General features: G+C 48.4%; 1 protein-coding gene and 1 long non-coding RNA gene across 2 annotated transcripts in view; both read right to left on the bottom strand.

The window, feature by feature from the left end:
- The window catches only part of Parvb (parvin beta), an 88,703-nt gene extending 63,288 nt beyond the window's left edge, over positions 1 to 25,415 (bottom strand). Inside the window, exon 1 of the mRNA XM_027396143.2 lies at positions 25,258 to 25,415. Coding sequence (XP_027251944.1) covers positions 25,258 to 25,372 — 115 coding nt within the window. The 5' untranslated portion in view covers positions 25,373 to 25,415. The remainder of the gene's footprint in view (positions 1 to 25,257) is intronic.
- Positions 12,449 to 14,394, bottom strand: LOC118238023. The gene is made up of 2 exons (XR_004768619.1): positions 13,170 to 14,394; positions 12,449 to 12,675 (listed from the first exon to the last, which is right to left on the bottom strand). It is a non-coding gene; the product is annotated as an uncharacterized LOC118238023 (long non-coding RNA).
- Positions 25,416 to 27,225: the final 1,810 nt, after the last annotated feature.

Genomic DNA, 27,225 nt, shown 5'->3' with positions numbered 1-27,225 from the left:
CTCTGGTCAGTAGGCACACTCTGCACTAATGACAAAAGTGTAATGAGACAGAACCTTAGTGGCCTCACGTGTGACCTGTGAGGAGCATGTGCCCTGTGTGTGGTACACATGCTGCACTTTTGTTCCCCTGACAGAGCAGACGTTGCTCACACAGTATCTCCTCAGACATGAAAGAATAAGCTGCACTCTGAGGTCATGATGACCACTGTGACAGCAGCAGGAGCCCTGGCCTGTCAGCCTATAGCAGGCAGAAGGACTCAGAGCCTCTACAGATGCTCCATGGACCAGGTAGGTTCAGCAAGACGAAATGGAGCCACCCCTCAGGGAGGTCAACATTCCCTAAAGGGTTCAGCTTGGGACAGGCAGCACTAGGCAATACACCAGACTAAGGCCGTGAGAAGGGTCCTCCTACCAAATGTGCAAAGTTGCACTTGCAACTTCCTTTGTCCATGGACAAAGTCCCTCTGCACCAAGAGCCCAGATAAACCTCTCCTCCCTCAAGCTACCTTCCAGGTGTTTTGTTGATGTGCTGAGGGTGTTAACACGGCCTGCAGAGAAGAAATGCAGGAGAGGGGATGCTTAGTGTGTCCCTAGCATGTACAAGTCAAGGTCGTGGGTTGCATCTCAGTACTTGAGACTGGAGTGCCTTAAAGCCCTTGGGATCTCCTGTACATTGAAGAGTCTAGAAACGTCTTTGGTCTGTACTGAAGTTCCTGACCCAAGTTCTTAAAAGCCTTGTCATTCCCCAGGAGACAGGTGTATCTTTTGTTCTAATGAGGCAGCTTGTGGAGGTCCTCCACAAGGTCCCAGAAGAAACAAGGCACCATGAGAAACTTGGAAACACCAACTCCCTTGTCTTCTGGAGAGAGGAGGGGCTGGGGTCCGAGCCCCTCATCTGTCCTGTCTTTGTGTGACACCTCTATAAAATCCCTTACGTAACACAATTTGGAGGGCTTCCCAGTTGACAAGGCATGCCCTCATGTTGGGACAGTGGCCTGCTATTCTGGTCTTACCCAGGAGAAGGGATTCTCCTGTGTCCAGTGTCCTCCGACTCACCACACCCCTCCTCATCTCACTACTCATTTGGGTCCTTTGCTGGGCTTTCTTTTGGTTTTTTGTTTTGTTTTGTTTTGTTGGTTTTGTTTGTTTGTTTTTCTTTTTCAAGACAGAGTTTCTCTGTAGCTTTAGAGCCTGGCCTGGAACTCTGTAGACCAGGCTGGCCTGGAACTCACAGAGATCCACTTGCCTCTGCCTCCCTAGTGCTGGGATTAAAGGCATGCGCCACCACCACTAAAGAGAACTTTCCCAGGGTTCCACAAATGAACTAAACTAAGGAGGGCATAGAAACCCCACTTCCCAGCAGCCCCTTCACAAGCTACAGCCTGTGCTTGACCTGGAGTGGAAGTGGGGTACTCTTGCAGGCTGAGCCTCAAGCCTCAGCTCTAATGCTCTAATGCTCCCCAAAGAGCTGCTTGGTGTGTGTGGTAAGAGATCCTGTCATACCTAACGAACGTGGCTGTCTGTCTCCTGCAGTTCTCAGCACACTAGCCAAATACTGTCCAAATCATACATTGAGTTCTGGGTTTCCAGATCCACTTGCTAAAATCCACACCCCTGAAGTATGCTCACAGTACTGACTCGGCAGCTCGGGAACAAGCTCATGAAGTGGGAAATTTAAGTTCCTGGGATACATGCACCTGCTAGAGTCAAGTGGATGACCTCTGCCTCCTTGTTTTCATCCTCACTTCTGAGAAGGTACCCATTTTGTGCTCTATTTAGTGCAGTGTTCTTGTGCTTTTGTGCTTTAGGCCAGTGACCACTGGAGCTGCCAGAGCTCCCAAACACAGGGCGACAGCAGCCTGATGGATGAGCACATCACTGAAGCCTTAGGCAAGCTGGAAAACAGCTGGGATCTGAGAGTTCCATGGTAATGAACCAATGGGGGGAGGGGAGAGAAAGAAAGAGAGAGTCGGGGAGAGTGAGTTTGGTTTTTGGAGACCTGTCTCATGTTGAACTAGGTTTGAATTCAATATGTAGCCAAGGATGACCTTGAACTCCGGATCCTTTTGACCTCCACCTCGAAGTGATGTGATCACAGGTGTGGACCTCCACTTCAAGCTCTCAGTAGACTCAACACACTAAGGAAGATGTCATTGAACAGTAGCACACATGAAGCCTGGTTATGTGTTGATCTGTCCAGTGTGAGCCTAGAGCCTCAAAAGTAGCCAGTTCACAGATGGCTACGGCTGCACTTGTAGAATCTTCATAGAAATGTGAGCAAACCCTTCTCACACATGCCTCTCCAGCCTGGCTGTTCAAGGGTCACTTGCTGAAAGTGTTCTACAGAGAACCATGATACATGCCTGTGTTCCTGGTACTCTGAAAGAGGAGGCAGCAGGGTCTCAAGTTCAAAGTCAGTCTGGACTTCATAGTGAAATAGGGTGGGTGGGAGGGAATGAAAGAGGGAGAAAAAAAGGAAGAAAGGGAGAAAAAGAGGGAAGAGGGAGAGAAAAAAGGAAAGAGGGAGAGAGGAAGGAAGAAGAGAGGGAGGGAAGGAGGGGGGAAGGCAGGGAGAAAAAGGAAGAAGGGAGGAACAAACAAAGGAAGGAAGGATAAGGAAGGGAGGAAGGAAATTAGTTTCTTTCAGCACCAATCTTGAGGTTAATGATTTCTGTGACAATCAGCCACAAAGTCCTGACACTGAGGCTCCCTGCATCTGTGAGCACTCTTCCCACCTCTAGGACACAGGGAAGAACAGATTTCCAACAGGATTAGCAGAGGAGGCCTAGAAAGAAGGAAAACGTGTCCTAGGATGTCACATCCACCCCTCTACTCTGCTCAGCAAGCATGCCATGTGCAGAATGACAAGCGCTATTTAAAGCCACATGACAGCAGGCCTTGCCGGTGTTTAATGACACACAGCCTGCACCTGTCAAACAAGTTTAGTAAGACTTCTCAGTGGAAGCTGCACTGCGAAGGCAGCACTTCTTAAACCGAGGCCAGCCACGCACAATGTGTGGTACTCCACACTCAACAGGCAACACCCGAGTTTCAGGGCCAGGAGTATCCCTGCATCCCTAAGAGCATGCCTGGGTGCCATGCCAGCTCCCCCAGATCTCCAAGGCTGGCAATGAAAACCCTTTAACAGCATGTATATAAAAAAATATTACTTATCTCATGGCTGAAATTACATCACACAAAACAATACAACAGAGGGAAGTTAGCTTCTGGGTTGGGCACTGTGGACACAAACAGGACCTCTAGGTCTTCCTCATTGGACAAGGGCTAATCCCTTCTACCTCTACTTGGAGCCTGAGAGTCTGAAAGGAACCACTGGGAGCAGGACCCAGATAATTATATAAGCAGCTGTTTTGACTATCTATCGTCCGCCATTTCCTCGCCTCTGAAAACCAGGAGCAGGAACATGCATAATAACTCAGAGGCATGACAATATAGGCCCAGAGCGTGACAATATAGGCCCGTCAATCCAGCATGTGGCAGCCACGAGCAGGAATTCAAGGTCATTCTTGGTTTTATAGTGAGCTTGAGGCCATCCTGGCTACAGTGGAGTTGGGATGGGGGAGGGGCTGTGCCAGTAGTCATGATGATGTTGATGACAATGAGATTTAGTCACTGACAGAGAGTCCTGGTCACTGTGAGTTGAGTAAATGTCCTTTGGAACTCACATTTCCCTGGGACCTGAGGATCTACTTATTTGAAAACAAGGTATTTGAAGATAGGCTCAAGATCACAGCAGATAAGGGCAGGCCCACAGACACACAGAGAAGACAGAGGCAGAGGTGTGCACGGGAGCACAGCGAGGACATCATGTGACGTGCAAGAGTGTGTCACAGAGGTCAGACTTCAGGCAACTGCTGCAGCTGGAGGAGACAGGAAGCCTCCCTGGATGGCTGGGGCAGGGTCCTGCCACCCTCTGGGCTGTGGTCATTACAAGGGGGAGGGTGGAGTAAAGCCCTGCTCTTCAAGCCGCCTGGCAGTGCTGGGTGCTAGCTCAAAGCTAATATTGTCTAGTTATTTTTGTAAATGTTCTTTTTACTTTCTTTTGAATTTTTTAAAGAATCATTTTTATTTTTAATTATGTGTATGTGGGGGCAGGGGCGTACGTACACATGAGTGGCGGTACCTGTAGAGGCCAGAGGCCTTGCTCTCTCTGGAGCTGGAATCCCAGGAGGCTGTGAGCCACTCAACATGGATGTCGGGAACCAAGCCCAGGTCCTTTACAAGAGCACTACAAGCTCTTAATTAACCCCTGAGCCATCTCGATAGCCTGTACCTTGATTTTTGAGACAAGGTCTTGCTACGTAGCCCAGACTGGCTTGGAACTTACTCTGTAGACCAGGCTGGCCTTGAACTTCCCGGATTCTCCTGTCTCTGCTGGAATTATGGGTATCCATAATTCCAACAAAACGAGGCCAGTTTTGTTGTTGCTGTTGGATTTCTGAGACAGGGTCTCACTATGTAGATCAGATTGGCTTGGAACTCACTGTGTAGTGCCGGCTGGCTTTGGCTTGTCGGTACTCCCAGCCCTGGGATTGACTACACTCGTTATTTTCAAGGTCTTGAAGGGACCAGCCCCCCATTTCGGCAGCCATGACAGTAACACGTGCTCGCTATGACCTTGTCTTAGTCACTAGAGGTTAGGTGCCTGCCTCGTGACAAGGAACCAATCAGAAGTTAGCTGGTGGCACTATGCTTTATGGCACTGGGTGTGCTTTACGGACAAGTGCACAGCAATGATGAGCGGAGCATAGCAACCACCCTGGGAGGGCCTATGGGCCATAACAACCAGTTGACCAATCAACACAGGGCAAGCCCTCCAAGCCTGGAGGCACACCAATCGTGAGCCTGTGTGTACCCCTAGACACTCCCCTTATGCTGCCCTACAAGATCTCTCGGCAGCTGGTTCAAACTGTCTTTTGTAGCCAACCACCATGGTGGGTGGACAAAAGACCCGAGCTAACGTAGGGTTAGCTCGTTAAATTACAATAAAGCCTCATGCAGTTTGCAGCAAGCTCTCGAATCTGCCTGGTGATTGGGGTGACTGTGGTCGTGGCCTGGGACCCCGGATACCTGAGTTTTTCCGGGGGTCTAACAGTCTCAGTTAGCTGGAATTTTAATCCCCATCCTAGACAAGGAGGCAACTAAAATTGGGAGAGGTCCTGTCCCGGCTTCAAGCAAAGTGCCTGCCCAGAGAGGCTGGGTAGAGGAAGCTCTGGGTCACCACTCTGAGTCCTACCTCACACCATATGTGTAACCCCATCATTGCTTCCCAGAACTTAAAACTGTGGTCTCAGGGCTCAAGCCCCAAACCCAGGCTCTCTGGCCTCTGACCTCCCTCCTCTACCACATAGGCCTTGGTTCTGAATGGCCCTACCCCCTATCTGAACTATCAAGAAGTTTTGTCTACCCTCTCCTTCCAGAGTACCCACTTTTATCCACAGGCTCCCTCCATGAGTGGCCAAAGGAGGTCCCCTGCAGGGCCAGTCTGTTCACAATACTAGCAAACGCCTGAGGGCTGCAAGGACAGCCCCTACCAAGGTCACAAAGCCTCTTGAATGACACATGGGCTCAGTGTGCCAGCTGTCCCCAGACTTCTTCCTTGGCCAAAATTCAGCATGGAGTCCTCTGTCTTTGGAGGTTTTAAAAACACAAGGGTTATTTTTAGTAGCTGTTACTGCCCCTCAGCTATTCCATTAGTTTCAGAGATAAATAATTCCATTCCATGCAACTTGATAGGCTCATACAAGGATTGCTCCCACTAACAAATACTTATTGAGCGTGCCACCACATGCTGTATCCTGCCTGGCTCATTACTTTAAAAAATAAATAATTTACTTAGCTAATGATCATGAATCCTCTAATTTAATTTGCTCTTAAATGTGTTTAATTTTCCCATAATAGAACCACACACTTCAAAACCAGACATTTCTGCTGTGTCAAAACAGGAGGCAAAGAAGTGAAAAGAGATGCTGGCATAGGGGCAAGTCTCTGACCCTAGCACTCAGAGGCAAAAGTGAGAGGGCATGAGTTCAAGGCCAGCTGGGGCCTTGACATACACACAAACACAAGGTGAGGCTGTCTCAAAACACAACAAACAAGCAAACACAAGAAAGGGAAGTAGAATGAGGCTAAGCCCCACCCAGGTCACTAAGCCACCAGGCTAGAATACATGAGACCTTGAAGAACACCAAACAGTGTGGGATGAAGCTGTTGGAACATTTATTTATTTGTTTGTTTGGTTGGTTTGGTTTTTCAAGATAGGATTTCTCAGTGTAACAGTCCCAGCTGTCCTGGAACTCACTCTGTAGACCAGGCTGGCCTCAAACTCACAGAGATCTGCCAGCCTCTGCCTCCAGAGTGCTGAGATTAAAGGATGCACCACTGTCACCCAGCCAGGAACATCTTTTTAATACTAGATAAAGAAGAGCTGAAGCTAGGAAGTGGATCAAAGGATTCAGTACCACAATGGTAACTGACTTTTACATGGGTGCTAGAGATGCAAACTCAGGTTCTCTTGCTTGCATGCCAGCATTTTACCCACTGAGCTGTCCCCCAAGCCCTGCACTTTTTGAACATCTAAAACCAAAGATCATATTTACTATGCTTGTAGCAGGCAGGCAGCTCACACAAAGGCCCTGAAATTACTAAAGACAGTCCACAGAAAGTACCCAAGCTGGGGGAGAAGCTCAGTTGATAAAAGGCTTGCTGTCACATGCAAACCTGAGTTCAGATCTCCAGCTGGCTGTGGAGGCTCACACACACAACCTCAGTGCTGGGGGTGGAGACGGGTAGATCCTGGGGTTTCACTGGTCAACGAGCCTCACCGAAATATCCAGCTCCAGATGCAGTGAAAGACTGTCTCAAAAAATAAGGTGGAGGGACTGCAGAGATAGCCCAGTGGTTAAGAGAACTGACTACTCTTCCAGAGGACCCAGGTCTGACTCCCAACAACCACATGGCTGTTAACATCCACCTGTAACTTCAGTCCCAGGGGATCTGATGCTTTTTTCTGACCTCCATGAGGACCAGCCACACATGTGGTTCGAAGACACATATGCAGGCAATATACTCATATACTTAAAAATAATAGTAAACAAATAAATACTGTGGAAAGCAGTTGAGGAAGGTAACTGAAGTTGATGTCTGGCCACACTCAAGCAGGTACATCAAACACAGAGAGAGACTCATGGAGACAGATGAGAGAGAGAGAGAGAGAGAGAGAGAGAGAGAGAGAGAGAGAGAGAGAGGAGAGAGAGAGAGACGCACGGGTACACACACACACACACACACACACACACACACACACACACACACTCATGGATACATGGAAACATACACACAAACACAATGAAAAAAGAGAGGGGACTAAATCATGCCTCTGATCTATGGCATCCAAACTATGGCACAGACCAAGACTCAGCAGATGACAGTTCAGGATAACTGGCCCTCAGCTGGTGTCTGTCAATAAAACTATTGGATCAGAGTTAGACTCATCTGTTTCCACACCATCTATGGTTGCCACACCACAGTTCAGGGCAACAGAGCCAGCTTCTGTTGAGGAAATATTTCTGAAGAGGAAATATAGATTAACTGCACCCTTTACAGAAGACCCCAGTTGTAGATAAACACTGAGACATTAAAAGAACCTGGGCTCAAAGACACAGGCCAATACCTACAACAGTATAAACTCAAGAAGATGCAACACAAGGTGACCCTTTGATCACCTCTTAATTAACACCACCATGGCCAAAGCCAAGTCCAGTGATGGCGACCATCCCCACATTGCATAGCTACAGACATCGAGGGACAGGGCTAGTTCTTGGTGGCGTAAGTGGAAAGATGAAATTCTAACTGTTCTATCCACACGCCTGCAAACTCAGAATGCAGAAGGCTGAGACAGGAGGATAGGAACATTCAAGGATAGCCTGGGCTGCATGGTGAGACTCTATCTCAAAATAAAGAGTGGGAGGCAGCCGGCTCAGTGGCACAGTGCTCCCCTGACAATGCACTAGTTCAGTCTCTAGTGAAGAAAAGGAAAGAGAAAAAAAAGCTATCCTGTGCTTCGGATGGTTAAGCCCCTGAGGAGCCACTTCTGGGCAGCTACCTCCCCCCACTCACAGGAACAAGATGCCACTTTGAGTTTGATTTCCAGTTCCTTCTCTGGGGCTGTTGTGGGCCCCTAGGGTTCTCTACAACGCGCTCTGTAATGGTGCTTAAAATTAGATGACTCCAACACAAGGAAAATAATAACCAGTAAACAGGGCTACAGTGCGGGGACGCGGCCTCGGAGGGCTCTTTACAGCTGGAGGAATCCAATATCTCCCATCGACCTCAACACTCACTCTGTGAGGCTTCCACCATAGTCACTTGGTGGATATTTTTATGCCTGTTAAAAAGCGTAGCCCATGGGGTGGGCATGGACATGGGTCGGTGTCTTAGTGCTTGGCTAGCCTGTGTGAAGCCCTTGGTTCAATTCTCAGCCTCCCCCACAGAAGTGTGGGGCAATTGCCAATTTAATCAGACAGAAACTAAACTTAAGAAATGGGCTTTGATCTTTGCCTAGTGCCTACAATGGAGGAGGGGCTCGGGGGCTGAGTGTCTATCACGGCCAGGGCCATGGCTTCCGGTCTTTTAGTTAGACACTATCTGATACCCATAGAAGTCATCCATGGAGATAAGACCACTCAGCAAGAGACCGGGCATCTCACCTCTCTCAAGGCCCCAGTTTCCTTACCCATAAAATGAGACTCATTTCAGGCTGAGGAAGGCAGCATAGTACTCGGAGCACAAGCCTGGCCTGGCAGCTGGGCTCCCATGACAGGAAGTGGTGAGGGTGGGTGTGGGGCCTGGTGCTTAGGATTTCTGAGACCCTCGCCAACAAAAAACACATCATTGGTTCTCTGCAAATAGCGAATGGCTGGACTCGTGTTTAGATAGGCGTTAGCATGGAATTGGAAGTGAAAGCCAAAGGTCTATGGGAGATTGTGAGTTAGTCACACAGCTCACATGGCCCCATTCCCTATGGGTACCTCTCCTATAGGGCTGGGGAGAGACCCTATTTATTTTACTCTAAGCACCAAATAGCAAATCAGGACACCACTGGCTTGTGGCGGCTTTGGTGACCATCTTCCTCCAGCACCTAGCTCCCTGGGTTGAGGTTACCAAGAACAAGAAAGGCTCCATTGGCACTCCCCCCCCCAAAAAAAATAAGCCCCAGCAAGGGCTGGAAGATGAGATGGCTCCACAGCTAAGAGCACTGGCTGCTCTTCCATAGGACCAGGGTTCAAATCCCAGCACCCACAGGGTGGCTCACAACTATCTGTGACTCTTAGGGGATCAGATGCCCTCTTCTGGCCTCCACAGGCACTGCATACACACAGTGCACAGGCACACATGCAGACAAAGCACCTATACACATACAAAATGAAATTTTAATTAAAAAATTAAATTTCCAGAGCAATAAGAGGACTGGAATAACCACTCAGACAAGCCATTCTGCCTCATTCCACAGAGAATTCCACAGCTTGCCCAGTGAGGCTATGGAAGCATCTCTGTTTCTCTTCCTGGCCAGCCTTTTCTGAGCTAATTCCATGTTCTGTGTGGCTCCTATTTGTCTCATGGGCAAGAACTGTATCCAGCACAGTGGGGACAGGCCCCACCTGGGCAGAGGGAAACATCCAGGCTCAGTTTGCTGACTTTTGAGTACTAGATCAAAGGTATGTGCCTCCTCACTTGCCCACTCACGCTCAGGCAGACAGACCTTGATAAGTATGTTTGGAACAGGATTTTTTATTTCTATCATTTTAGACTCATTATTTTTACACTAAGTGTTAGAGTGTTTACCTGCATGTGAATATGTATTATACTCCATGTGTGCAGTGCCCAAGGAGACCAGTAGAAGGTGACAGATGCCTTAGAACTGGAATTCAATATAGTTTTGGCTACCACGTGGGTGCTGAGATCTGAACCCTGGTCCCCTGAAAGAGCAGCAAATGCTCTTAACTGCTGGGTCATCTCTCCAACCCCTTGGACCAGGATTTTAATAAAAAAGTGAAAAACACTGTCAATAAATCAAAAGCAAAAACAACCAGGCATGGTGGTACACGACTTTAATGCCAGCCCTCAAAGGTAGAGGCAGTTGTTTTCCTCTACTTAATGAATTTAATGCCAGTCTACTTAAGGAATTTCAGGCCAGCCAAGCTGACACATCTAACAAAGATGGGAGATTCCATCTAACAAAGAAAGAAGGAAGGAAGGAAAGAAAGAAAAAAAAAAGAAAGGAAGGAAGGAAGGAAAAAAGGAAGGCAGGCAGAAAGGAAGGAAGGAAGGAAGGAAGGAAGGAAGGAAGGAAGGAAGGAAGAAAACTGGGGATGCAGCTCAGAGTCTGGTGCTGACCTAGTGTGTAAACTGCCCTGGGCTCAATCATGAGCTCTAGAGAGAGACCAGCAGTTGGCAGATTGTAGTGGCATCTTGCCTTGTCAGTGAAATTGTAGTGGTGGCCACACCCTTTGGGTGTGGTTTCAGGTGTAGCTGTGACCCATTCTAAGGTAGAGCAGGGGCTGGCTCCCACTCTCTTGGGTCATGGGGAACATCAGAAGGGCAGAGACAGCATCTTCTGGAGCAGGAAGGCCATGGCAGTTATTTACTCTTATCTGTGTAAGTGCTTCCCTAATAGACATCTATTTATCATCTGTCTTGGGTCTGGTGAACTCATTTAAACCCCACCTTCAGGAGATTGTAACAGCCACTGTCTACATTTATTTGATCGTGTGCTGGGCCTACAGTTCTGACCACCAACACAGGGTCAGAAAGAGGACATCATGTCTGGGGTTTCCCTGTCTTGAGATTCCAGTGAAGAGACTGAATACATGTGCTCAGAGCCTCACACTGAATAAATACAACCATCTGGACAACACCAGCCACAGATTCCAACCAGCATGAAACACAGGGCATGATAGTGCAAGTCTGCTATCCCAGCATGGGGGTGGGGGTGAAGGGGTGGGAGAAGGCAGGAGGATTCACAGGGCTTGCTGGCCCAGCCTAGTGCAATCAGTGAGTTCCAGGGGAACCCTGTCTCTAACAATAGTGCATAGCATCTGAGGTGGCACCACCTGAGGTTGACCTCTGTATACACACACACACACGCACACGCACACGCACACGCACACGCACACGCACACGCACACGCACACGCACACGGAGGCACACACCTAGAGGAAGATGCTAGCAAGCCAGAACTCCATGTCTCTGCAGAGTCTGCATTTTACTAGCTCAATTGAGACAGGGTTCACACTATGTATAATTGGCCTGTTTAAGGACAGGAGTCAGCAACTTTCAGAATATTCTGACGATGCAACCACCCACACACAAAGCACCCATCAGCACTCATTCCCTAGCCGCCAACCTTCAATGACCACTTGTCTATCTACCTTTGGGCCCTATTGATTTGCCTACTCTGGATTTTTCATCCCATCACATTTGTCTTTTTGTGAATGGATTCTTAGTACATTCCAGATTCATCCATGTTGCAGCATATACCAATTTTCACTCTTCACTGCTGTAGACTATTCCACTTTGTGTACATACCACCTTTTTCCCCTTCATTTTCAGTTAATGGCCCTGGGGTTGTTTCTGCCCTGGCTATTATGAATAAGGAACAGAAATAGAAACTTTATGCTAACATTCCAGTTCTGATCAAACCAGCTCCCAGCTTTAAAAAAATTACACATATATATATATATATATATATATATTGCATATTATATATTTTATGTATATAATATATAAATGCATAATATAAATATATTTAGTCACATATTATAAATTAATATATGACTATAGGATATTAATATGTATTTATGATATATAATTATATTGTAATTAATATAATAATGTTGTATATGGTATTACATATATAATTTAAAGAATATATGTATATATTCTTCTTCTCCCAAAAGAATCACTCAACAAGAACATTAAGAATGGCATAAAAGCAGATTTCTATGAGAGCAAACTAAATAATCATAGAAATGCATCATTGCAATGAGGCCCAAGCAAACAAATAAAACAATAACACCAGCAGCTGCATATAATAACATTAAAATTCTGTGTGTGCTGCTCCAACAAAATCTCAAATCATTAAAATCTCATTATACTAATAACATGTCTCCTGCATACATTTCAGGACAACACTCTCTCCCCCTGGCAAAAGGCTTCTAAACAGCACACAGGAAGTTAGAAAGTGTCCTCACTGCCCACCCGTGAGAGGTACATCTTCCCATCTCATCTCTGTAGGAGCCCTCACCTGGACCAAGTTACCCTGGGAAAGAGATGGCAGAGATGAGCCCTGGGCAACCAGCTCCAGTCCCTACTGAGTCCTCATACTCAAGCCTTCCCATAGGAAAGTGGCTACCAAAATGCACCATGCTGGTTTGTCCTGTTGTGTTTTTATTGCTTCTCTCCAATGACCAGCCTTTTCCTCTCTTCTGGCATTTCTTCTCCATCCAATGGGCAGAGTGGGAGGTGTGGTGGTTTGAAAGAAAATGCTCCCCCAGAAGCTCATTAGGAGTGTGACTTTGTTGGAGGAAGTGTTCCTGAGGACTGGCTTTGAGGTCTCAGATGCTCAATCCAGGCCTAGTGTGAGTCTTCTGCTGCCTGTGGATCAAGATGCAGAACTCTCAACTCCTTCTCCAGCACCATGTCTGCCTGCCATTATTCCTGCCATGATAATAATGGACTAAACCTCTGAACTGTAAGCCAGCCCCAATTAAATATTTTCCTTTATAAGAGTTGCTGTGGGGGCTGGAGAGATGGCTCACTGGTTAAGAGCACTGGTTGTTCTTCCAGAGGTCCTGAGCAACCATAAGGTGGCTCACAACCATCTGGTGCCCTCTTCTGGACTGGGTACATGCAGACAGAACACTGTATACATAACAAATAAATAAATCCTTTAAAAAAAAAAAGAGTTGCTGTGGGCATGGTGTCTCTTCACAGCAATATAAACCCTATGACAGGAGGGGTGGCAATGGGCTGACTGAGGGTGACATGGTAACAGAAAGGTGTTGGCACCTGTGTGGCTAATGTCACCCCCCTCCCCAGGCCTTATGTTAAAATCCACAAACTATGGAAACACATAAAGACCTCCTCACCCTCTTCAGGAGGCCAAGGCTGACACTTTTCCTCTCTCTCACATCCCTGCAGCTGGCCAACCGTCTGTCAGCAGTCACTGGTGTCCAATGACTGTGTTGAGAAATTAGAGATAAAGGCTTAAAACCACACGGACACTCAACCCTGCAGTCCTGGACATCATAAAGTCTAAACCCAAGCTGTCTGCAGGGCTGAAGCCCTCAGAAGAACCACTGCATGGTGTTCTAGCTTCCGAAGGTCCCACACACACACCCACACACACCCACAGCAGTTCCTCAGTTCTGCTTCCCTCAGCAGCTCCCTCTCTGGTGGCCTGCTCACTCTCCTCCAACAAGAACCTGTGGGCCTGGGGTCAGCACAGTGGCAGGACACTTGCCTAACATGTGAGAGGTCCTAGGTTCGATCCCCACCAGTGGAAAAAAAAAAAGAAAGAAAGAAAGAAAGGAAGAAAGAAAGAAAGAAAGAAAGAAAGAAAGAAAGAAAGAAAGAAAGAAAGAAAGAAAGAAAGAAAAGGGAAGAGGAAAGAGGGTGGGGAAGAAGGAAGGGGCCAATAGGAGGGCTCAGCGGATAAACATGACTGCTGACAAGCCTGACAACTTGAGTTCAATCCCTGAGACCCACACGGTAGGAGAGAACATAATCCCAAGAAGTGTCCTCTGACCTCCACATACACAGTGGTGCATGTACCTACACAAATAAATAAATAAACACGTGTACTAAAATCATAATTTAAAAAAATAAGGGAAAGAGAAAGGCTTCCAAGCCCAGTGTTACATGTTTGAATACAAATGCCTCCTGTATCAGAGGCCAATAATGGCTAATTAGGGCTGCCCTAATTAACAGTCATCCTCTTAATGGAATGATCACATGGATTATGTGGGTGGGAACCTGCCTGAGGGAAGATCCTGCTCACGGAAGACACCTTTTCCTAGCCACCGCACATCTCTCTGCTTTCTGGCCACTATGAGGTAAGCATCCTTGCTCCACCAGGCCCTTCCTTCCCACCACCTATCACCACATGCCCATAAAAAACAGAGCCACATGACCATGAGCTGAAACCCATCTCCAGAATAAATGCATCCTTACCTTAGATATTCTCTCCACTGTTCTGTCATAGCAGCAACAGCCTAACACCAGTGACCACACACACACACACACACACACACACACACACACACACACACACACACACGGACAGATGGATGGATGATGGATGGGTAGATGACAGATGGATGATGATGGATAGATAGATGATGAATGGATGGACAGATGGTGGATGGATGAATGATGGATAGATGGTGGATGGATGGATGGATGATGGATGGGTAGATGATGGATAGATGGATGGATAGATAGATGACAGATATATGGATGACAGATAGATGGATGATCAGACAGACATGTAAGAAAACTGCTCACAAGTTTCTTAGCAGCCACACCTCCACCAATCTCAGCAGCATGCAGAGCCACTCAGGAGGTCCCAGGATGCACTCCTCTGAGCTCCCAGGAGTGACAGTCATGGGCCTCCCCTCTTCAGTGAAGCATCTGTTATGACCCCCTTGCTCTCCTGGGATGTTTGCCTCTTTCTTATCCAGATGCCAACTCTGCAGGTTCAGGATGCCAACTCTAATGACCCTCAGTACCCTTTACAGAAGAGGAGGCTGAGGTATAGGACAGAGGTGGCCATTTCCCAAGGCCAAAGTCTGTCAGGGCCAGTTCAAACCCCTAAGACCAGCCCCAACAACTGGGACACCCAGGCTTGAACTTCATAAGTATAAATGACTGATAAGCATTTCCCATCATAGCTTCCCTATGACACAGCTGACTACCTGACTAGAACCTCAGGCTAGTGGGAAGACAGGTCCCAAGCTAATCCCTCATGAAGGCAGGCACTGACAGGATCTCTACCAGTGTTCCATGTTTCAGAAGGTGTGACATGTAAATGATAGGCAGAAAGCTCTGGAGAGAGCAGGGTGGCCAGGGCTCTGAGACAAGGAGGATGATCGTGGGGCCTGCAGAACTGAGCCAGGCTCTCATCGACAGTGGCTGGCTACAGAATGAAATGACCAGGGTCCAGTCCTCCACACCACTCAACACAGAATGTATGCAATTAGTCTCCTCCTTGGCTTCTTCCTGACTCTGGGGCTAAGTGTCACCAAAATGCCAAGGAAGAGGATATATACCCAACTGGTCACAGCTCCAACTGAGGGCTATGAGAGCCCTGGAAGCTGTGAGACCCGCCCCTCACCCGGCCTGTCTGCTCTCCCACAAGATAGGAGTCACTTTCCAGCCCACATGGAGTAACACAAGGCAACATGCATGAAGTGAGCATGGGCCAGGAATGCCAGAGGACCCAGAGTCTTGGTGGCACTGTGACCGTCATCACTTGGCTTCTGTTCTGGCTCGTTTTTTTTTTTTTTTTTAATTTCTTTGCTGTTTCTTTCATGTCTTAGGTAGCCTTCTATCAAGAATACACACACACACATACACATACAGCTATAAACACACACACATATATATTCACATTGTGACAGTTGGTTTTAATGGTCACCTGGAAGGTTCCAATGAGGGACTGTATAGTCCAGGTTGACCTCTGGGCATGTCTGTGGGAAAATTGTCTTGATCACCTTGAGTTAAGGAGATCCAGCCCACTTCGAGTGGCACCATTCCCCGGGCTTGGGCCCTGGACTGTAGGAGAGTAGAGAAAGTGAGCTGAGCACTAGTGTACATGCATTCATTCTCTCTCTGCTCTTGACTGTTAGTGTGATGTGGCCAGCTAGCTGTCTTGGCTTCCACACGATTATGAAGTTTCTAGAATGATAAGCCAAACAAACCTTTCTCCCCTGAGTTGCTTTTGGTCAAGCTATTATTGTCACAGCAACAGAAATGAAACTAAAATACACATACATACATATACATAATACATACACTAGAGACACACACATACACACACTTCGAGTATGGACACCTATAATCCTTACTTTGAAAGACAGTGTTAATCAAAAAGAAGAGGAAAAGGAGAAGAAAAACAACTAAGCTTTGGATAGACGTCCCTCAAATCCTATTGATACTAAAATAGTCACCCACACTACATGGGCTAAGTTGGAGGCCGCTCCATCTGTATATTTAAAGCCTCAGCCCGGGGGTTCCAGCTCCCTGCAGTAATCTGAGCCTTGGCCACTGAGCAGGCAGCTTGGGGTCACTGAACCAGGCAGATGCTTCCAGAAGCCTCTAGACTTAAGCAACAGGGCACACAAACCCTAGGAGATATAAAAAAACCTTTGTAGCCTCTTTAACTTTGCAATCACTTAATATTAAAGCCCAGGTTCTTGAGATGTGTAAATTTTTCAATGAGAAGCATAAAGATGCATAACTTTTCTAAAGAGCAACAAAAAGAATAAACCCCCAAGGTGGCACTGCATGGGCAAGCCCGAGTGAAGAATGTGGGCTGGTTGACCAACAAGGAAGAGTTAATTAGCAAAGTCAAAGCTGGCATTTCAGAAGGTCTAAGTTTGAAGACCCTGTGTTCACCAACCAACACACACAAGCCTAAGAAAGAGCCTTGTCCAGCATTCATTGGCTCTCTGCTCTTGACTGTGAGTGGAATGTGGCCAGCTAAGACTCCCTGGCCCTTCTGGCTGGGCAGATAGTCATTGGAAAGGCCCAGCACAGAGTTTGGAGGTATCTGCTGCTATGCAAGCCTGCTGCCGGCAGCACAGACCACGGGGAAGGTGGGTTGGGTGGGACAGAACAGAACAAAAGCTTCCAAGAGTTTGCTTCTGGTGGGCAATGTGCCTAGTTTTCACTGTCTGGTTAGATTGTCAGTGAGGGATTCTCTAGATGAGGTCAGCCTATGGGTGTGTCTGTGCAGAATGGTCTATGTTTGGGGGCAGGGAGTGTCTGCTGCCCAGGGATATCAGAAGAAGATGTCAGATCCTCAGGAGCTGGTGTTATGGATGGTTGTGAGCTACCATAAGAGTACAGAAACTAAACGCAGTCCTCTGCAAGAGCAGCCTATGCTCTTAACCACTGAACCATCGCTCTATCCCTGCAGGGCAATGTTTCTCAACCTGTGGGTCGTGACCCCTTGGGGTTAAAAGACTCTTTCACAGGGGTCACATAAGACCATCAGAAAACACAGATATTTACATTACAATTCATAACATAACAAAATTACAGTTATGAAGTAGCAATGAAATAATGTTATGGTTGTGGTCACCACAACATGAGGAACAGCCACCCCATGCTAACAAGGCCTACTGGCTCCTTCCTCAAATCCTATGGACGAATCTGCTGTGTTACAGCATTAGGAAGGTTGAGAACCACTGCTGTAGGGGATTGTCTTGGTTGCCTTCATTGGTGTGGGAAGTCCCAGCCTGAAAGTGGGCAGTACAATTCCTTGGCTCAGAGCCCTGGATGGCTAAGGACTAAGCGCTTGCATTCTCCCTCTGCTCTTATCTGGTTGTGGCTAGAGCTGCTTCAAGTCCCTCCTTGACTTCCCGGCAACAACAGCCGGAAGTAAACACCCACTGGGACCAGATCCCTGTATTATGTTTGTCAGGGTCTTGACCAGAGCAACAGGAATGCAGTTAGAACAGAGTTAGGGTCTCAACACTCCTCCAGGCAGACTTCTAAAACTGTCACCAGCATCCAAACACCTGCTGCTTGGAACTCTGGAGGACAAGGCAGCCAAAGTTGCTGAAAAGATGGGAACCCAGGAAGAGGTTTCTGTTCCAGCATTGCACTTGCACAGGCTGGGAGGCACTTGGTTCCCAGCACCTTTTCCCTTAGGCTCTGACACACCCTCAGAAGTCTGTAATTGAGCAAAATTGCTCCCAAGCAGAAACCCACTTGGCCCCCTGCTCTGCCACTGGACCAGAAGTGTCACTTGTCAGCATTTCATCGTGAAGTAATACTGCTTAGCAGCCACCCCATGCTAACAAGGCCTACTGGCTCCTTCCTCAGATCCTATGGAAGAATCTGCTGTGTCTTTGGGAGGACAGACACTGAGACCGATAGAGATGAAGTCAGCCATCCCTGCAGACAGGCTGTAAGCTGTACACCCTCCACAATACTGCCATCAATGCCCAACAAACTGCATCTCTACTAACCAGCTAGAACCAATTCAGCTGGACAATAGTGGCATTCATCTACCTCCATTCAACCTGGTGTAAGAATGGAGGTGAAATCCCACAGTCAGGTGCATGGGTCCCCACAGCAGAAGCACACTTGGCCAGGGCTGGTAGTGCACAACTGATGCTACATGTTCTAGACACAAATTCTTCCTCCATCTGTATTTACTCTTAACCAGAGTCCCTCTTTGGAATATATGTTACTAAGAATTAATGATGCCGAAGCCTGCAATGGATTGCTCATGTCTGCACTGTCTTACCCCAACAGCCATTAGCAAAGACAAGATTAACACCATTAAGCCAAGTTGACTTTATAGTCCACTTCATAAGACTGGGATGTTTTCCAGCGCAAACATACTCATTAGGCGTTTACTTTCCTAAAAAGTAAAGCACACAGCCAATACAGAGAAGAAACTGTTTTCTTCGAGTGCATTTTTTGGTGATGAATCACGTATTTGCCAAGAAGAAAATAGCTAGGTACAAGGGAGCTGACCTTGGACAGCCCCAGCAAGGCGGAATCAATCAAAAGAGCACTTTAGAGCCAGTGCAGCCGGGGTTGGCCCACTTACACTGTCTAAGCACCCCTTAATTATCCCGAAGACTGAATTGGAGCAATGGGGTGAGCAGCATCGGGATGTCGGTAAACACTAACACAGCGGTGAGGTGGGAATTCAAAGCAGCGTGCCTCTAAGGACCCTTGGGTTGGATGGAAGGGTGACTGGGGAAACCATGGCTGCAGTGTGGGAGAATCATGGAGCTAGAAGAGAAAGCCTAGTTCAGAAAGGTAGAGATTGAAAGAGGCACAGCTCTCAGGGCCAAGAGGCACCTCTTGCTCTGCTGAAGCCAGTTTCCAAGAGATCTCAGGAAGCTGCCAAGAAAAGCAGTCACTACAGATCAAGGCACTCCCGGGGACCATGGAACACATGAGAACCCTTGGAGGAAGGCCTGAACTTAATTTTATGATCAGAAAAATAATGACAAGAAAACTGATGAAGCCGCATGCAGCCATCATGAAAGCCCTCTTCAGGTCTTCTCAGAGAGATACCCAAGCACCAGGGGAACCTGGTAGCATCAAGAAAACAGGTGATGGACAATTAGCTTCGCACTGGGGACCTCAGCTCAGAAAAGGGGAACTAGAAAGTGGCTGAGGACATAGGACCTGAGAGCTCAGACCACCTAACTGGATCTTTCTTCCTGGATCAGGAGCGGCCTCTTTCTCAGCAATTAAGATGACCTGCTTAATGACCATCTAGGGAAGAAAAGGGATGGGTTCAGCTCCATGGTACCACAAGGGCTTTGCTCATGACCTTGCTTCCATGCCCAGTGCCCAGGTCTGGGTTTAGACAAAGGTTCTGTGGACCAGTTTCTCATCATTGGCAGGTTCTCTAGAGCCTCACAGCTCCTTGTTCCTCTTTTCACAAGAACATTCTAGAAACCACAGTGCACACGCCCCCATTCCTCACCTGTTGACATCCACCTGCTCCCACCCCTCTTCCCACCACACTGAGGCTGGTTACGCTGAGGCAGACTGATGGCACCTACATCCACATCTCCACCGGTTTCCTCACTGTCCACTCCTCAACGTGGCCTGCAGGGCTTCTAATGAATGTCACCCAAACAGGTCATTCTTGCTGAACCCCAGGACCTCCCTCTGTGGCTGACCATGGCCTCACATGCCATACCACAGCCCAGTCACAAGGTGGCCCCCTGCAATTTCCCCGGAAGGGCCTGGCTAAGGGGTCTTCTCTGGGGACTTCCCCGTTCCTCTAGCTAATTTACAGTCACCTTTGTTCTCAATGGAAGGCATGTCCTGGTTAGGTTCCTTGTCAAGTTGACAAAACCTGGAAAGAGGGAACCTTAATTGAAGAACTGCCTCAATCATATTGGTCTATGGCCCTGTCTGTGCGAGGAAGGTCTGGATTGATGATTGACACAGGAGGTTCTGGGCCCTGTATGATTTAGCTGAACAAGAGCCAGAAATGAGACAATAAGCCAAGCTCCTCTGTGGCTCCTGCTTTAGTTTTTGCCCCGACTTCCCTCATGATGCACTGTGACCAGGAGGTATAAGCCAAATAAACTCTTTCCTCCTTCAAGTTGCTTTTGGTCCATGTTTTATCACAGCAACAGAGAAGCAAACTAGAGCAGGCTACTAGCTCCAGGTGGAATCCCAGCCGCTCAAATCTAGCAGTGTATTCCCAAGATTCCCACACCTAATCAGCCCTCCCCCAATCTGGCCTTGCTGTCCTAAATAAGGGGCCTGGGCCTGGTTGGTTCCTGACGTCCCAAGTATACAACCAGCTGTCTGTCACCTGTTTCCTGATGTATTCAGGTCTAGGAGCAACACTCCCCCTAGGGTCTGGGCCTCAGGGGACAGTGGCTTCCCCTCCCCCTCTCCTACTAGGACCTACTGGGATGTGGAAGAATTTGTGGCAGTTTCTTTCTTTCAAAGCACTTAGTAGTTTCAGAAGTTTGTGGCTAGGGCTACAGCTCAGTAGATAGAATGCACCCCTTGCATGCACAAGGGCCAGGGTTGGACTCTCAGCACCACCTAAGACAGGCATAGTGACCTATAGCCACACAGAGGAAACTTAGCTAGACAGTGAGTGAAGGTAGCCAGTATGAAAAGCCTCATGCATTGAATTCTGTTCATGATTCTGGAAAAGACAAAACTATGGAGATTGTTTAAAAAAAAAAAATCCAAGAGTTTAGGGACCTTAGGGAAGGGAGGGTCAAGCAAGCAGTACAGAGAAGAAAGGGATCTTGGAACAGTGGCATTGCCTGGTCACCAGGCAGTAGGAATCCTTTATTCTACATTGTCCCAACATTCAGGATGCGAGTAGCCCCACTGTCAACTGTGGACTTTGAGATAAAAAGTTAATTGGTTTATGATTGAGATGAAGTTCCACATTGCTGGAAGAATTGGGGAGCGGGGTGGGGGGTGGGGGTGGGGCGCACACTCCATCTTGCTAGGAACCAAAAGTACATGCAAATAGATAAATATAGATAGATCCAGATAATTGATACATAGATTGACAGATGATAGATAATAGAGACAACAGAGTAGATAGTTGATAGATGATAGATTGTATAACTATATAGTATTAATGTATCATACATTACATGTGTGTGTCTTAAGGCAACTGGGGACTAGAAACCTCTTGTCTACTCCACTTCTGGCCTGGTGGCCTGGGCTCTCTGAGAAAGCCCAACATGTGTCCCTGGAAAGTGGTGTCTGCCATTAGATGCCTGTCCCAGAAGCAGAAGGGCCTTTTGGGGAGTTGAACCTGTCCCCTTATCACCCTGAGCCTCACTGAGCTGTGCCTCTGGGATTTAAATAAGTGAAGTTGCAGTCCCAGCCCCACCCTTGGAACTATGGCCTTTCCTTGTGCAGTAAGAGGGGACCCCGTGTGGGCATCTTTTCTCAGTAGCTACCCCCCATGGCCTGACCTCCAGAGGTTTGAAGCTGGCTACTGACCTCTCAGAGCACAGGCTTATACTCCTCATGGGGAAGCCTGAGTGTTGTAGGCGTTCCCTTCCGTTTTCCAAAGAGCACAGTTAGTCACACTTCCCTTTTCTGACCAGGCCACCCGGTGAAACCATAGTGCCTCCACTGGGCTGAATCACGCCCTGTTCATTCTTAGACACTTCCTGTGCTGGGCACCCTAGCATGCTCCACCTCCTGGAACATGATGGAACATTTGTCCCCTCTTTGCTACTCTGCAAGGCAGGGTGAGGCTAAATGTCCATATATGTCCCTGAACCTTGAACTTCTCCAGCCATCCCCTCCCCACTTCCGAGGTCCTCAGCTCAGAAAATGACCACAATCCACCCTGGACTTTTGGACAAAAGAGGAAAAATAGCTAAGTGTTTGGCTGGAAGGCTGGGGAGCCCCATACCCTCCCCCTGGTCATTCCCTAGCAGGCATCCATGCATAAGCTCCCACGGCCCAAAGTCAAGACTAAGAGCAGTCAGGAGGGCCGGTTGCCAAGGCAACAGGTCTGCAGAAATACTGGCAGCTCTCAACGCTCAATTATTCAAGACCTCGTTACACAGTCTTCACATTTGCCCCTCCATCCCTTCTCCACTTCCCAGAGGACCACATGGAAGCCACTCAGCCCTTCCAAGGCTGATCTTTTCCTCCACTCCTGCCTCAGAGACCAATTAGGGTTTGTGACTTTCTGGTTATAGGGGTGAGAGGTACTTATTCCAACGCTGGGAACCGAGGCAGAGGGCCCAGCTAACTCACCAGGATGGCTACACCAGCAGAAGCAAGCAGACAGAGGGAGGTGCTGCTGGGGTTCTGGGTATATTTAAACTGGGCCAGACTGGGCCCCTGTCTTCTGGATACACATGCTCCCATACAAGCAAAGCAGAGAAGGACTTAGGATTGGAAACCGAGGCCAGCTCATTACTTTGCTGTGCATCCCTCATGTTCCAGTAGTCTAAGTACCACCTAGAAAAGCTGTGAAAGGCAGGGAAGGCAGCTCTGTTGGTAAAGTGTTTGCTTGCATGAGGACCAGAGTTTCATCCCCAGCACTGATAATTTTTAAAAAGTCAAAAGCCAGGTAAGTGTTGCTCACCTATAATCTCTAATCGGGGGAGGTGAAGACAGAGGACCTTGGCGATTGTTGGTCCAAGTCAAAGAGCCCCTGGGTCAGTAAAAGACTTGTCTCAAAAAACAAGATGGAACCCAGTGGAGTGGCACATGCCTTTATTTAATAGCAGCACACAGAAGGCAAAACCAGGTTGGTCTCGGGGCTAGAGAGATGGCTCAGAGGTTAAGAGCACCGACTGCTCTTCCAGAGGTCCTGAGTTCAATTCCCAACAACGACATGGTGGCTTACAACCATCCCTTATGAGATCTGGTGCCCTCATCTGGTGTGCAGATATACATGGAAGCAGAATGTTGTATACATAATAAATAAATAAATCTTTAAAAAAAAAACAAAAAACCAGGTTGGTCTCTTAAGTTCCAAGCCAGTCTGGCTATACAAGTTCCAGGCCAGCCAGGATAGATAGATAGATAGATAGATAGATAGATAGATAGATAGATAGATAGCAGATAATGAGGAACGTTGAGGAAGAGACCCAGCATGACTTCTAGCCTGTACATGCATGTGTACACACATGGAACACACAGAAACTGTAACCATTCACACTCTTACACGTGTTTTTCTATGAAAGATTTCTTTTTGTTGTTTTTTTGTTTGTTTGTTTGTTTTTGTTTTTGTTTTTTTTGGTTTTTCGAGATAGGGTTTCTCTGTGTAGCTCTGGAGCCTGTCCTGGCACTCGGAGACCAGGCTGGCCTCGAACTCACAGAGATCCGCCTGTCTCGGCCTCCCGAATGCTGGGATTAAAGGCATGTACCACCAACGGCCGGCTATGAAAGATTTTCTTTCTTGGGTTTCATCCTCAACATCACCACCCCCATTCCCCAGCCCTCTGACAATTACAGCTTAGGATCATGGGACTTCCCATCGGCTTCCACATTATGGCATCCACTCCCAGGACCCTGAGGATTCACATAGATGATAAGCCACAATCCGGTAGCAACACACCCACAGTTCCCAATACAGGGGAGGCTGAGGCAGGAGGATCACTTAAATCCAGGACTTTGAGTCCAGAGGTGGTGGCATAGCATAACCCCAATTCAAAAACAAAAACAAAACCCAATGATGGAATGAATGCAGGTCCACCCTTGTCATAGCATGTAAGAGGAAGAGAACCGACTTGTAGGCAGGATCACAATGACTACACTACACTGATGGCGATGAATTCAATGCAAGCCAACCTGGAGGGTCTGCAACAGAAGATTTGAGAGGGGGCGGGGAGACCAGTTCCCTGCCCGCAGGGAACTGGACTATCTAGTTTGGTAAAGGGCATTATGGGGTTGAAGGTCTGGGAAGGCAAGTCTGGGCAGGGTGTGGGGGGGGCCACAGGATCTTCATGGGTTCTATCAAAGTTTAGGTAGTATCACACTTCAGACAAGCTCTGCATTTCCCTACATGCCCTGCCTTTCAAGATGCCTTGAAAGGCCAGAGTGAGTCTGCCCATAATTTAGGGCTTGAAGTTCCTTTAACACTAAATATATCACTGCTGTCCTTCGGGAGCACTGGGTGATTATCAGTCAACTTCCTGGGACTAGTTTGTCCCTTAAGGTCCAGGAAGACTTTCTAGGAGTAAGCTTGCCCCAGTGGCTGGAGGAGACCCTCTGCGCAGCCTATCAGATAATCCCTAGCCAACTAATCCCCAGGAAGCCGGGCTCTGGGGCTTCTCTCTACCTGCCCTTTCTCCCTAGCAAGCCCCTCCCATTCCTTGTGAGCGCCAGGAACCTCAGCCCAAGGGCAGGAGCCTCCAGGCCAAAACAATAGAAAAGTCAGGAATGTCTCTGCAAGAGAAGGACTAGGAACTGCAGTATGACTGAGGCACTGGCCCAGGAGCAGAAGTTACATCCCTTGAAATTCTGTTTTATTAAAGTTTAAAAAGTAAAGGGGTGTCGTTTTAAAATTACTTTCCTGTGCAACGTGCACGATTGGGGGCCTGGGGTGGGGGTGGGGGGGCTCGTGGCCCTGGTTCCAGGCTTCCTTTCACTTGTGCCTTTTCACTGACTCCCCAGCTTAGGGACCAAGCCACGCGTGCCGACATCAAACAGTCAGCAGCCGGCCCTCCCCACCACGCATGTGTCCAATCACTGTGACGAGAGTGTCATACGACAAGGGTAGGCACGAGAACCATACCCTGCTCAGCCTGTGTCCAGAGCAGGACGCACGTCCTGGGCACCGGGCCAGCACTGCAAAGGTCGCAGGGACAAGGACCGGCCTGATCCAAAGGTGGCGGGCAGTGCAGCCTGGGCGCGGAGGGAGGGCTCATTGGAGCCGCCGAAGAGGACAGGGAGCAGACAGCCAGGGGACATCGCTGGCACCCGGCTGGCGCCAAGAGGACACGGGGGAGCACTCACCTTCCCTGGTCCTCTTCTTCCTCGCCAGCGTGCCACCCAACTTGCCCAGGAAAGACTCGTCCTTCTTCATCTTGGGGGCCCTCGGGGTGGGCGATCGCGGTGGCGCGGAGGACATATGCGAGTGCGCGCCACCCACCGCCGGCCGGGGAGTGGCCAGGAGGGCGCGGCCGCGGCTTCCCCGCCCCTGCCTACTGACCTCGAGGTCTGGTGTTGCGGCTGAGCTCCCCACCCGCAACGCAGTGGGACCCTGCGTGTGGTGCCAGGCACCACCGCCCCCTTTTGTGCGGCCTCAGCGTGCTGGAAGCCCAGAATCAATTAGTCCCATAAATATGTAAAGTCAGCTGTTGAGTCTCTGCCAGGATCCCTAACATCCCTTATTAGGTCGATGCTTGGGGTATAGTGGGTGCCTTTGTGGGACAGTGGCCTCACACACCCTTCCTTCAAGGCAAGCTCAGCCAAAGGCTTCCCAGCAGGAAGAATCAGGAGGGCACCTGGAGGAAGAACGCAGGCCTAGGGATGGATGCTGGCCTAACATGGCTAGGTTTGAGTTGTGCAAAATTGATTGTTGCTGACCTGGGAATAGAAGATGATTAACAGGGATGAGGCCAGGCAGGAAGCCTTACTAGGAGGGAAGTGAAAGGGTTTCTAGAGAGGTTGGGGGTAGAAGCAGCATCAGAGGCAGGCATACGCAGAGGGAGAGCCAAATGGCCTGTGGCTGTAGGAGGCGGGTGGGTGCATGGCTCAGCAGAGATAGGAACTATCAGGACCTAGCCTGGGATAAAACTGCACCTAATTATAAGGGTGGGGTGGGGTGGGGTGGGGTGGGGTGGGGATGGTTCCCTCTCCCTTTGTGCAGGTTCACAGCCTCATTCCCTCTGGCAAGCGATTTCAGTTCAGGGCAGGAAATATTTACAATTCACATTGGCAGAAAGGGTAACCAAGCTGCCCCCTCTTGGAATTTGTCATGGGGAATGGGATGCCCACTACCTATGGAGTTACAAGCCAAGGGTGGAACAGGGGCAGTGGTGACTCCAGTAGGAAGAAAAGGAACAGAGGGCCAGGATTTAGGATAAAACAGGGAACAAGACTGTTAGGGAGGCATGGTTTCCAGAGACAAGGAAAAGAATCACCTCCTTTCACTAGGAGATAAAGAAAACTCAGGCAGGGACAGGCATCTCTTGCCTACGCCAGGTCCTGGCAGCTCCTTTCTCTACAGAGCCACCCTCCTGGCACCAAAGGCCATGTGGCTTTCCCTGGCCTACTGCTCAGTGCTGAAGCTGCTTCTCTCTTAAGCACTGGGGAGACTCTGAGACCCCAGGATCAAGGAAATCTCAGAACTGCAAACTCCCATGTGATTGCCTACTCTGGGCAGCACCATCCCAGGAGCTGGACTCTAAACTGAATAAAAAGGTCTGCTGGATGTTCTTGGTTATCAACTTGACCACATCTGAGATTAGCTAAAACCTACCTGACTGGGCACACCTGTGAGGGATTTTTCCTTAATTACATCACTTGAGGTGGGAAGAACCACCCTAAATCCAGATCTTCTGGCAGCCTATATAAGGGACATGGAAGAAGGAAGTTTTTTTGTTTTTTTTTTTTTTTCTCTTTTCCTGCCTCCCCTTGCTCTTGCTGGCGAATCTATTCCTTCACTGGCATTAGAAGCTCACTTCTTCAGGATTCTGGCATATACTGAAAAACCAGATGAGACATTGAGCCTCATGCACTGAACAAGTACTAGATTCTTATACTTTCCACTAGTAGAAAGCCATTATTAGACTAGCTGGACCACAGCCTATAAGCCACTCTAACACACACACACACACACACACACACACACACACAATCAGTTTTGTTCCTCTAGAGCAATAGTGGCCTCTTGACCCCTTTAGGGGGTCAAATGACCCTTTTGCAGGGGTCAACTAAAACCATCAGAAAACGTGGATATTTACATTTTGATTCATAACA

This window comes from Cricetulus griseus, chromosome 2 (genome assembly GCF_003668045.3).
Source record: "Cricetulus griseus strain 17A/GY chromosome 2, alternate assembly CriGri-PICRH-1.0, whole genome shotgun sequence".
Lineage (NCBI taxonomy): Eukaryota > Metazoa > Chordata > Mammalia > Rodentia > Cricetidae > Cricetulus > Cricetulus griseus.
Note: the sequence above shows the minus strand (reverse complement) of the source record. Positions and strands in the feature narration are given on the sequence as shown.